Source organism: Podarcis melisellensis, assembly GCF_964234715.1.
Source record: "Podarcis melisellensis genome assembly, chromosome: 3".
NCBI lineage: Eukaryota > Metazoa > Chordata > Lepidosauria > Squamata > Lacertidae > Podarcis > Podarcis melisellensis.
This window is the reverse complement of record NC_138530.1, coordinates 50,394,145-50,407,202: the sequence shown is the minus strand read 5'-3', so window position 1 is coordinate 50,407,202 and position 13,058 is coordinate 50,394,145. Positions and strand designations below refer to the sequence as shown.

At 43.5% G+C, this 13,058-nt stretch overlaps 1 protein-coding gene and 1 long non-coding RNA gene across 3 annotated transcripts in view; one reads left to right on the top strand and one right to left on the bottom strand.

Annotated features, from left to right (window-relative positions):
* Nucleotides 1-895: 895 nt before the first annotated feature.
* Nucleotides 896-12,119, bottom strand: TBXT (T-box transcription factor T). Of its 2 annotated transcripts, none has more exons than XM_081906913.1 (8): nt 11,416-12,119; nt 9,193-9,457; nt 7,261-7,395; nt 4,841-4,902; nt 4,684-4,745; nt 3,242-3,418; nt 2,527-2,656; nt 896-1,570 (listed from the first exon to the last, which is right to left on the bottom strand). In XM_081906913.1, the coding sequence occupies exons 1-8, from the start codon at nt 11,619-11,621 to the stop codon at nt 1,303-1,305; spliced, it is 1,305 nt and encodes a 434-aa protein (XP_081763039.1). In that variant the 5' UTR covers nt 11,622-12,119; the 3' UTR covers nt 896-1,302. The 2 variants fall into 2 exon arrangements, with proteins under 2 accessions (XP_081763039.1, XP_081763038.1); XM_081906912.1 differs by having other exon boundaries at nt 2,527-2,659; nt 11,416-12,053.
* The window catches only part of LOC309367571, a 22,491-nt gene continuing 18,829 nt past the window's right edge, over nt 9,397-13,058 (top strand). The window contains exon 1 of the long non-coding RNA XR_014167228.1: nt 9,397-9,491. This is a non-coding gene — a long non-coding RNA (uncharacterized lncRNA). The remainder of the gene's footprint in view (nt 9,492-13,058) is intronic.

The window sequence follows — 13,058 nt, the reverse complement described above, 5'->3', positions numbered from 1 at the left end:
GCAGGAAAGAGCTCTTTTTGATTGTCATTTCAAAAGTAACAAAGAAATAAACATATAGTTGTGCATAAATCTGCAAATTAGGGAAATAATATGGTCAAGGCATGTCCATTATAGTAGTGCACTTTTTATTCTAGCTATCTATTGTCCTTTAATGCTGATTCCATCTAGGTATTTCAAACAAGAAATCTCATCAGTTGGGGCCAGTTCACATCACTCCACATGTGGCAAACCATTCTTTTCCTGTCCATATTAAAATATCATCTGCAGTGTCCAACAGGTGATACTAAACAAACCTCAAGTTGTTTAGTATGAAAGTACAATTTACCCTCAAGCTGAACTAGTCACCTAACCCATTCATTATGGGCCTGGCACAAACTGGGCTGGAAAATGTGTCTAATGATAAAGCACAATAAAAGAGCAGCAAATGAGAAGTCATCACTTAGTGGAAGTTCACACAAAGTTGCTGTCACCAAGCAATGAATATACAAGTGATGGCTTGCACGTGTGAAACAGCCAGCACAGATCAAGCACTCGAGTCTAGAAAACATGCACGTTACTTCTCAATATAAGTTGTTCACTCATTCTTCTGCGACTACTGATTGAATGAGATACATACATGATACATGGCATAATTTATCCCTCAGTAGAGTAAAAAAAGGAGAAAGAAAGAAAGAAAGAAAGAAAGAAAGAAAGAAAGAAAGAAAGAAAGAAAGAAAGAAAGAAAGAAAGAAAGATGATAGATAGATATAGATAGATAGATAGATGATAGATAGATAGATAGATAGATAGATAGATATAGATATAGATAGATGATAGATAGATAGATAGATAGATAGATAGATGATTGATAGATAGATAGATAGATAGATAGATAGATAGATAGATAGATGATAGATATAAACAGCCCAGAGGAAGTAAAAAAATATATATAATCCATGACCAGCTCATTCCCATTTTGGTGCATTTTGCTTCTGGTGAAATTTGAAAACTGAAAAGGCCTATTTTGAAAAGGGAGAGCCCTTGTATCTCAGGGTTGGCAACATTTCTTGCCCTCATGACTGCAGAGAGGAAAAAAGGGGTGGCCAACACTCCCAACATGGCCTGTGCTGCCAAACAAGTTTCATACCCGCTTTCTTAAGGTGTCTGTGCCACTATCATCACACTCTAATACTGAGATGAGCATAAAGCAATTACTGCTAGCAATTACTGCTAGCATGTGCCTTTTCCTTCTGCCCTCCTGAAACGTTACTTCTGTGTTCCTGGTTTAGAGCAGCTAGAAAGTCCTTTGTCCAAAGGAAAGGCCTACATAGAAGGGGTTGTTACGGGAGTCCATGTAGAAGAAAGTCTAGCATGCACTGATGCATCGTATTGACTGTCGGCAACGTCTGTAGGGGTCCCACTGTCGTACAATGGAGATCCTGAGGAAGGGGTGGTGACAGAATGAGGGAGGGTGGGATAGTGGGCCGTGGAGCTTCGTAAAAACTGGGATCCTATCCCACTGGGCATCCCACCTGACTGTGACACAGGTGAGACGGTGCTGTTGCTGACAGACCACAGGTTGGGATACTGGCTGCAAGAGAAAGAAAGAAAGAAAGAAAGAGATTTCAGAATGCAAGCTTGACTTGGAGGCCCAGTACTGCCTCATGAACAGAATGTTGAACTTGGACTCTCTCCAGTCATGTGGGCATTGCATAGCCTTGGACAGTTTATTCTTCCAGCCTCCAAGCCCCAGCTGCAAAAGTGGGGATAGAAGATGTCACACTGGGTTCCAACATCAGATAATTATGAATCCCTTCCTCCAATTTGATGGTGTATAATTCCTTTATTATGCTACCAACACATTTGGGCATTCTGCAAAATGGAGAAATGTTTTTGAATTTGTTTGCTTGCACACAGTCCCTCTGGAATCCTGCTGGCAGCCAGAGAACATAAAATACCTGACAGCTCTTAGAATGATATTTTCCCCGTTTTTGGCAATTAGTATGCAGATTAGGTTCACAGCAGAATTTTAGGTTCTTCAACCGAATTGGGAAATCCTTCAAAGGGAAATAAAGTCCCACCTCACCAGAGGTCCTTAAGACAAGTCCATAGGAAGGAGAAGTAGTTGCATCCCCCACTTCTTAAAAAACAACTAATTGTAACCCCTTTAGCTCCTTGCAAGTCAGGGGCGGGGAACATGTTCGGGCCAGTGGGCTGGATTCCAAATACCCCGACACACACAGGCCATTTTGACAGGTGGGTGAGACACCCACCTGTTAATCACCTGACATCACAAGGATGTCAAGTGACTCAAAACAAAAAAACAAATCTTTTGTGGGCGCAACTTACATCAAGTATGGGACAGGTTGGCATGGTTTGGAAAAAATGGCCCTAACTGGGATGTGTGCTGGGCTTTATTAGACTTGCAGGCCCGAGATTTCCCACACCCAATATCCGTGTTACTTTCTCAGCAGTTTTCCTAACGAAAAAGTCACATTCCACATTATAGAAATTTGATGGCTTCCTTGCTCAGGGAATACAGCCTACCTGGAGCTGGTTGGTGGACCGGTACTGTGACTCATAGGCAGCATGCTTGTCGGGGGTGGGACACCTAAACTGGACCAGTTGTCATGGGATTGGAGCATAGAAAGGCAGGCTGAAGAACTATCACCATATGCTGCTGTAAAGGAAAGCATCTGTATGAGAAGCGAAGCCCCTATTTTCAGTGCAAATATAAGCTCTAGAAATATTTATATTTATATCTGGCAGTGGGTGGGAGAGTCAAAGTGATTTGTTTTCCTCCTTTGGTTTTGTTTGTGGACTATAGATGGAATTTTGCACAGACAAGTGTTTTGATTCAAATACCTGGTTCAGCAGGTAGATGCCAAGGAAAGGACTTGACACTGGGCACAGACAGTCTCTAACTGAGTGCTGCTTCTTGCCAGCATTGGTTTAAGTCTGTGAAATAGGCATATACTAGACTCCCACAGAGAATGAACAATAAATGATATTAATAATAGGCTGTCAATGAGAAGTAAAACAAAAATCACTTGGCTCACACACACACAACGCATTAATAAGCAATAAGGCAGAGTGAAAAATAAATCAAATCACTGCCTGCTACTTCTTGACAACAGTCATCAAGTGCACTATGAACAGATTTTTGTCCATTCTGTATGTTCATGTTGATATTTGATCAGCCAGCTGATTTCCCACAACAGCAAACCACCAGAGGCCAATAATAATAAATAAATAAACTTACTTGGAGAATTGGTTCTATGAGTGTATGGATTCGGATAAGGGGCAGGGCGGTGATTCCTCAGGGATGAGTACCTTTCGCAACTGTGAGCAGGGGAGAGTGACAGAGGTGCTCCAAACTGTGGGTGAGGATTGGCAGGAGGGCACAGAGTCCCTGTTCCAGGAATCAGCCAGCCACCTACTGCAAGAGGAGGAGACATTTCACTAGACCAACACATAGCAGCAAGACCTGTCCAAAATGCAGTGAGGCCTTTGTGCGCAACTGAGGTCCCAGAGCACCAAGTAACTAAATCCTTATATTTACAGAGGAGCTACAAAAACAGCATCCTTGTTATAACTTCTCCTCCCTCTCCCAACAACATTACGACTCTGTATTTTATAATGTTGTAAGCTGCCCTGAATCCCAACTTAGGAGAAAGACAATTAAATAAATAAATAAATAAATTCCCTCACTTGCGATGTCATCAAACTGTGCATTCCACTTCCAGCAAGGGTAACATCACACTCAAATACCCAAAAACTTTACACTACTGCCAGCGTTCATAGATTTCAATGGGATTTCAGAGAGCCTCTTTCAGAATTTGTGAGATGCTTGGCCTAGTGTTTGCATTTTATTCATTTAGGGCAGCGAAACTGCATAGCTGTTCTTCTGTATTTCCAGCTCCATGGATTTCAGTTCCATGGATATAAATGCTTCCATGAGACACACAGAATGCTTTGTTCCCTACATCAAAGATTATAGATGCAGGCCTCTGCCATTAAAAGCAATGGAGAGTTTCAGTGACAACTTCAGTGGGATATGGACTGTTGCTAAGCATAGATTTACTTTTGGTCAAGGCGTTATGAAATGTGCAAATTCTATCCTGGCTCAAGAAAGAAGTTGCCAGTGTAGGTTGGAATTTAATTAAGTTTTACTCAGAGCAGACTCACTGAAATTAATGAATGTGACTAAGTTAAGTCCATTAATTTCAGTGAGTCTACTCAGAGTAAAACTTAGTTGTGAATAAATACATCCCATATTATATTACTTAATTGTTCACAATCCCATTGTTCCCCAGTGTGTGCTTTGGGAAACTGGGTGCAGATTCTTCTTCTCCCTCAATGTTCAAGAAGGAGCAGGGGAAAAGAAAAAAAAAGGAAAAAAAGGTTGAGCACTATTACACTAATGGATCTCACTATAAGAACTGTTAAAAATATACTATTGGTCTTTGTGATTAAATATACTGCACACAATTAGAAAAATGCAAAACCAGAAGATATAGGCAAAAGAAACAAAAGTAGCTACAACGTTTTGGAAAAGGGCACATTTACAAGTCAGCACTTTGACTTGTACTATATTTATTTAAAATATCCTTAGATACATAGCAAAAAAAGGTACCTGAGCAAAGGAGAACTGATTTTGGAGGCATACTATAAAATAATTTTCAGAAGAGAGCTTAGACATACATTGCGAATACCCTGACTGCTGACCATCTCCCACTTCATCCATCATGTCCTTGTGGTCACTTCTGCCAAAGAAATCATATTTTATAGCCAAAAAAGATTAAATTCTTTGCAGAAATATGATTCATAAATGCAACTGAAAGCAGACAACAGATCTCACCTTTCTTTTGCATCAAGAAAAGCTTTTGCAAAGGGATTGTACTTAATTTTTAAAGCTGTTATCTAAAAAAAAACACAAACAAAAAGTCTCAAATTGACATTTTTACACATTTTTTTCATAGTCACACAACATTTCTACCAACTCCCCAGGGTAGTTCATAATGGTTTCTAGTGGGAAAATGGCTCAGAATGGAATTAACAAAACAGCAACTAAACAGCTCACACACTGCAATAGCATGCTTTGAAATCATTCTCTCCACCACAACACCCCCCCACCCACTTTGCCTGATTTAAATGCCTGGTTTTATTATCCTGTTAAGGAAGTACATAAGGGGGGGGGGGTTACACTAAAAACAGTTATAAAAAGTTTCAGGTTTCTGGGTAACACAACAGTGAAAAATACCTTGATGATGAATATCACGGTCACATTAAAAACAAAATAGTTAACATCTTTTGAGTTATTAATCGAGCACACATAATATAACAGCAAAGGACTTGTATCACACCTTTACCAGTTGTTATTCAAGGAAACACAAAAAGTTAAAATTTCATATGTGGGAAACTGAAAGTGTTGCTTGCAGAATTAACAGAAGACAATTTGGTTTCAGGCTCCTTAACTGCTCATTATGTTTTTCACATAATGTAGTATTTGAAAACTTATCACTCACTGATATTTAACCATTGTGAAATCTATGTCCACCCCCCACCCCCACCCCACACTGTTTTGGAAATTATTTATGCTGAAAGGGGTGTTTAGAGGCAAATACACATTTCTATCTTTGGATATATAAATTTTTATATTCACCACTTGAGGGCTTTTTATTAACTTGTTTATAAATTTTCCTAAATAAGCAAATACATTTGGTGGGCTTGCCCTCCAGCTTTTTTGGGAAACAATACTCAAGAGTTACTGCTGATCATGCAGTTTGATTAGCTATACTACTTTGGTATCAGTTATGAAAATAACACTTTTCATAAAAAGTTGACCCAGAAACTGTAATGACAACAAATCCTGAATCTTCTCCTGAGTTTAATTGGATACTGAAAGCTAGAAATATAATAGTTACATTAAACTTTAGCAACTGATTCAGACGCAACAGGCTAGACTGGTGGTTACTTATTACATTCTTAGAAAGAGGACACATATAAAGAAAGATTAACATTTATATAAACATACCCAAGCAACATTCTTTACCCTATTTTGGCAACTAAGCAATCACATTCTTTACATTCCTTTACACTACTCTAAATGAGAAACTGTGGGATTTTACATTAGGGTATAGGTTAAAGGTATACAGCAACATAAAATAATATCACATATTAGTCCATGGTGAAGCTACTCTTGATATTTCAACAGTTATTTTCACACATTATGTAATCAGGTTTGGGATTTTCCAATACTCTTTTCAGCTGACAGGGGGTGGGGATGCAATCAAACATTTTAAAATATGGATTTTTACATCATCTCTCAATTTACAGCCTGTGAAAAGTTGTTTGGTGTTAACGGTACGCAATCTAGGTTCTTGAGTCAAACAATCTCTTTACAGTGAGTTTTTCAAAATGAGAATGTTTGATCATGCTGTCACCTTGAAACTATTTTCTACATTAAATATCCTCAAAATCTTGCATGTATTGAAAATCTGTGAATGTTTTATTATATTTTAGCCTGATACATTGTGTCAGCACAACACCTTAAATTTGATGAAGGTCTTAAACACATCTTATTTAAAAACAAATTCCACATAGTTCAGGGGTGGGGGATTGGAAAAAAGTCCAACATTTAATTAGAATTTTCTACAAAGAACGCTGTGATGTGAAGGCATAAGGTCAGAAACTACAGCAGTGTTGCTCTTCTTTGTCTGAATAAAAGGATAATTTTAACTAAACAAGTTCATTTGACATTCAACTGAAAATGCAGCAAAGGGGTTACCTTTTACTAGAAGTATGAAATAAGATATATAGAATTATTTGTCCAAACCTCCATGTTATAAAGTCAACCCTTCCTTAGAGTTGCAAGGGACTCTAAGGATCATTTAGTCGAATTCCCTGCAAGGCAGGAATATGCAGCTGTCCCTACTATGATTAAATATCTCTGGCTAATAGCTGCTCAAATCTTGTCTTCAAAACCTCTTTCCTTCAAACAAGGAAATACACAATACACAAAACTTACTCGGCTTAGTCTTCTTATACTTACAACATTTCTCCCAATTTACCTACCTTCCAGACACTCCGCTGCTTTTTAATTGTCCAATTCTCGGTGGAGAATAACAATTCTTGCATCTCTTTCACTTTTAAATTCTTGTACACAATCAACATTTCCCACTACCACCTTAGCATCCCCTTCCTTAATGCCACAAATTTGTCCTTTGGTGCATCAAAGAAGGAAAATCCATGCAGGGCTCGTCTTCATTTTGTTCCTACCTCTTCGTTTTGGTAAGCTGTCACAGCTATAAACTGGGTCTCCGGGAAAGAATGACTGGTGATCATTCGCTGAGGGCCACCAACTCTCACTATATGAATCCTAGGCTCATACTTGTGCAAGGAGTTCAACATGATCTGTCAATATTAGGAGAACAGTGGTCAGCATAGGTACAGCAGCAGAAAATGTTTGATATTACACTACTATATGGTGTGGGTTTTTCTTAAAGGATGACAAAGAGCAACTGACTAGTTTAAATATAAAAAATGGGGGGGGGGCAGCCAAGGTTTGTATACAGCTAAGTGATACCCAGCATAAACTTACTGAAATAAATAGATGTGACTAATTTAAGTACATTGGTTTAAACAACCCTATGCAACCAAACTGTCTCAATCGCTTATTTAAAATAATGGCCCAGTTCAAATGATCATATCTCAGCTTAATATTAACCAATATTTTGCCTGTGCATACAGCCCATTCATGGGTTAAGCAATCAAATCAAGAAGCCTCTAATTAATCAGTTTCCTATTTCATCAAAATTAGGGAACTATAGTAACCAGCTTTGGAGAAAGTAAACATCTGAACTAAGCATTAAGTTGGTTTAATAGCCAGGATACAAAGTGAGAAATGACAGTAAAGACACACATGAAACTATCCTTAATGGAAATCTTAAGTTTTCCTGATGATTGGAGTCTATTCTAAAGTTTCCAAAATTTGTCAATTGCTGAGCTAGCTCTCTATCCCACAATGTGCTACCACCTACTTTCTTAGTTAAACAGCACAAGCCTACTCAGGTGGACTCTGAAGCCCCCCTACATTCAATGAGTCTTACTGCCAGGTAAGCGTGCATGGGGTTACAGTCTCAAGAGAGCTTTTTGAGGTTATATTTGTTAATCCTTCTTGTACTTGAAAGTCACATGAAGACTGGTTACTGTTATTCCAAAGTGGCAGACCAAAGACTAGAATGATCAGATGCTAACTTTGCACTGGCTTATCAACTAATTTCTGGGCTCAATTCAAAGTGCTAATTTTGACATTTAAAACTTTCAAATCCCATAACTCCAATACTTCAAGGATCCCCTGTGTCCACATGAACAGACCTGCACCCTGCAATTGTCATCTGAACCCTTCTCTGTGTGCTTCTTCCACGGGAGGTCTGGAGGGTAGCAACATGAGAATGCCCGGTTGCCCACATTGCCATCTTCCACAAATTTCTCCAAAGGTCTGAACTGGGCTTACATAGGTGCCTATGCATGGGGTCCCTTCAGACAAAGTTGTGGAAGCTGGAAGAGGGGACAGGCAGAAGGCCTGATCCCAATGTCCCCACACTGTGGTCACTGAACACCTGAAACTAGCTAGCAATAAATGAACGAAAGGGGTAACAATGAGTAACACTGCAGCCTGGGAACAGGGGTCAAACCATGACCCCTGATGTAAGGAGTGTTACACTTACACAGTAGCCCCACCGTTCTATTCTATAAAATATAGACACAGAGAGACACACACAGATCCTCTTTCTGGAAACTGCCAATGTCTTCAGGAGGCTCAGAAAAACTGGTAGCCACTATTCCTTGAGGTAACTAGCATCTCCTACCGCCAAATTCTGGAAACCTGTTCATATAGTGCAAAAGAAAGGGAAACGCTCCTCCAACCTCTCAGTACTGGACCTCTGCACATCACTGTGTCGTGAACTGGAAATGAGACTTAGGCTGTAGCCTTAAGCACGCTTAGTTGAGGTTAACGCCAAGCAAATCAGCAGCGTTCTGTCCGCAGGATGGGGAAAACGTGCTTAGAAAGGGCGCGCGAAGGTTATTTCCCATTTCGGGAATGGGGCCTGTTCTATAGTGGCACCGCTCTCGCTTTTGAGGCGGGCAACCGCTTGAGGGAAAGGTTAGGAAGGGAAGGCCGCGGGGCCCCCCAGGGGTCTTCCTCACCTGTCCGCCTCCGTTGAGCTTATTGGTGAGTTTGACCTTGCTGAAGGAAACGGGCGCCTTCATCCAGTGCGCGCCGAAGTTGGGCGAGTCCGGGTGGATGTAGACGCAGCTGGGGGCCTGCGGCTCGGGCTTGCCGCCGGGCACCCACTCGCCGTTCACGTACTTCCAGCGGTGGTTGTCGGCGGCCACGAAGTCCAGCAGGAAGGAGTACATGGCGTTGGGGTCGAGCCCGGACACGCTCGCCTTCAGCACGGGGAACATCCGCCTGCAGCAGGGAAGGAGACGCGAGGAGAGGCCCGGTAAGAGGCGGGCGCGCCCTCCGGCTAGGCCTCGGAGCCCCAGGAGAGAGCGAGGAGCGGGGAAAGCCCGAGCCAAGGGAGCGCCCGGCTTCGCGGAGAGCAAGGCCTCCCTCGGGCTTCCTTTCACACAGGTTCTTCAGGCCTCAATCCTCACTCAAGCCAAATAGGTCTGATTTCACCCCAACAGGACTAGGCTGTTGGGCTGCCGTTCCTACGAAAGAAGCCCCATGGAAGGAAGCCCCATTGGGGTTTACTTCCAAGTAAACGTGCAAGGGGTAAGGCTGGTCGACTTCCACTGGCTTCCACTAAAGCCTAGTGAAATCCACGGGACGGGATTTGCCATACAGGCTCGCCGTCCATTAGGGACCCCAAGCCGCCTTATTTTGAAAGGAAGCGCTGGCGTCCGTCCGATTCCTGGCGAATAAACAGTTTTAGGGACGAGGTGCAAATGTCTTTAGGAAATTACCACGGAGGTGTAAGCAGCCCATTGCCCTCAAACTATACGGAAGCCAATTCTATTGAAACGACTTGCGATTTGCATTTTGTTCCTCATTGCCTAGGTCCTTTGATTTCACTGAAATTCAATTGGGAGTAATGTGCACGCTTGTAAACAAGAAACGGGAGAAGTTTTTGTTTATGTTATTTCTCCGATTCGGTTTTTAACGGGCTTACGGTGATATATATATAATGCTAGTCTTTAGGGTGCCGCAAGACCCTTTGTTGCTGTTGCTGCAAAGGACTAACAAAGGCTACGCCTCTGGAAATGACTGCAAAGCGTTGGATCCAGACCTTAGTTCCCTGCTTCACATAATGATGACTAACTTTTCACAGTGGTTTCAGTGGGACCTAGTTCAGGTAGCTTAGTTAGAATCCAACCAAATACTAAACAATAGCTGTTTGTAGGTTGATGGGAAATTCGCGGAATCAATAAACTGAAGGAGACATCACAGAGCAAATAGTCGGGGGTGGAAGGCAGTCGTTTTTAAAGACTGTCATAAAGCACTAGTGCCCAAGTTCTGAAATCAGTATAACATCTTACAGACAATAAGATGTAATGTAGTGTTGCCTTTATGTCAAAATGTTTGGAGCAAGAGTATTAAAGACTCTTTTTAAAGGATTGTCTGGAACCAGTTGCTTAGGGTGGTATTTAACTAGGCTTTGCTCAGGGTAGACCCACTGAAATTAATAGACATAATTGAGACATGTTCATTAATTTCAGTGAGTCTACTCAGAATAAAACTTAGCTGAAAACCATCCTTAGTTTTGCCTAGAATTCTCTGCGGATAGGGTAAGTTTCCATTCCAAACTTACCATGCAAAACCTCCTGGTTTTGCACCTGAGTTGTGGGGACCCTTTACTGCCTTGCAGCAAACGCTCTGATGCAAATGGACGGAAGTTTGGCTCATCGCAAGGTGCAAAACGAGAGAGACGGCCGGCCAAAAGTGCCTGCAAAATTCACCGTGAAAGCGCGCCACTGCAATGATAAGTACCTACACCTAAGGAGGCTTTCCAAGAGCAGCCGCTACCTTAGAAACGAAGCTGAGCTGTCTAGGGCAAGTAATTGAAGAGTGAGGTGAATGCGAACCAAAGGCCCTGCCTGAAAAGCTCACCAGAAGGGATTGCAAACTGAATTTGTATAGATCAACGGAGTAGTAGCGAGAAGAAACTATTAATGAAGCTTTAGAGGACACGGGAAAGGGCGATGGGAAAGGGAGAGGACATGTAGCAGAAGGGGAGGTGGCCAAGAGGAAGAGAAAGGCAGCCAGCAATGAGGTGTGCCCCACGGAAAACAACAACAGGAAGACACCGAGACGCGACAGGCATGTCCTCCATCCGTGATCTGAGCTACAGGAGGATTGGGAATAAATGCTATGAGTGTGTCCACCTGAGACGGTCCACCTCCACCTGCCTGCCTTTCTCCTACCTTCCGTTCTTGGTGACGATCATCTCGTTGGTGAGCTCCTTGAAGCGCAGCCACAGCTCGCTCTCCTCCAGGGTGACGCGCAGCTCCCTCTCGGTGGGGTCGCCCTTCTCGCTGCCCGCCTGCAGCTCATTCTCCACGGCGCTTAGCAGGTGATCCACCCGGTACTGCAGGCTCTTGCCGGAGCTGTCCGTGCTCGGAGAGGTCATCCTTCCTTCCCGCCCTGCCCGAGAGCCTCCTTACTGAGCTAGCTCCTCCAGGGTATCGGGATGCCACGCTCTCCACCTTGGAGAAGCTGTCCAGGGTGACCCCGCTCGAAGTTGCAAACGGGGAGGGGAGTATAGACGAAGTTGCAGGGGGAGGAGGGATCCGCAGGTTGGGTGCGGAGGGGTTAATTCCACTTGACCTCTGACAGGCGCTCCTCGAAACTGCTCAAGCGGGGAGCAATTACGTGGCCCCCTATAAGTAGCTTCCTGGTGACATCACAATGCCGACAGGGGGCTCACCTGATTGGAGGACAGTCTCTTTGATGTGTCCGGCCCGCCCACCTGATTGGCTCCCTGCGGTCATATCAGAACGTTGCCCGCGCGGGGGGGAAGCCTGTGATGTTAATTGCAGCCAGTGGGATTAAACGCGGTATTTTATGTAAATTTGCCCCCAAATGTTTGCACCTCTATCAAAGCCGCCGGTGGCTGGGGATGCTGCAGCCCCAGAGGAAATGGGCCATGTCAGCAAGAGCGCCATAACCAGGGAGCAGCATCCCCTTCGCCTGCCTTGGCAGCACCACCCACCCATCGGCAGATGCGCCGGGACCCTCCAGCAAAGAACAAGACGGCTTGGGGTCGAATAGCTGCGGCCAGACGTTGCCCCCACATTCAGACTTCCGTGCTTTCAGAACCCTTTTCAAACTCTCATCTCCAGTGGCTCGGTGTTAAAACCACATTTCTACCCATATCAATACGATTCGATTCAAAGAGCAAGTAAATGGAGCTGGGCGGGAGTGGAAATAACAAATGCCGTCCTCTATGGTCGGCAGAGTTTTCCTATTTCCATGACAATCCTATGCATGTTCACTCGAAATATGTCCCATTTTTCTAACGGAGCTCACTCTCAGATATATGACAAGCAACCTTAGCTAGTCTACAACTCAGGCCTTTCCTCAGTAGTAGGTGGGTGTTCTTCTGTCTCTTTATGCCACCCTCGACCAGCGACCTGCCTCACAGGTTTTGCTCTTGGGTTTCCTTTCCTCGCTCGTATATACGAAGAGGATTGGGCTGCAAGCTGAACGTGTTTGCTGCCACTATCTCTTAGGAGTCGCATGACTGGCTGGTGTGAGCATTGGGTTCCAGTCTGCTGATGCCCCATGGAGTGTGTGTGTGTGTGTGTGTGTGAAGTAGATGCCCAGTCAGTTGCCTGACGTGCATAGGAGTCAACTCCTAGGGACCGAGGTCCCTTTGCCCCATGGGCGTAGCCAAGGGGGGCGGGGGCAGCTGCCCCCCTAAATCAAGTAAATCAATAAAAAGGTTCTGCCCCCCTAACATGAAGCCTGCCCCACTTAACATAAATCCTGGCTACGCCCATGCTTCGTCCTCCCCCCACCAAAAATTGAGCCCCCCCCCCAGTTGGTGGGGATTGCCATTCAAATT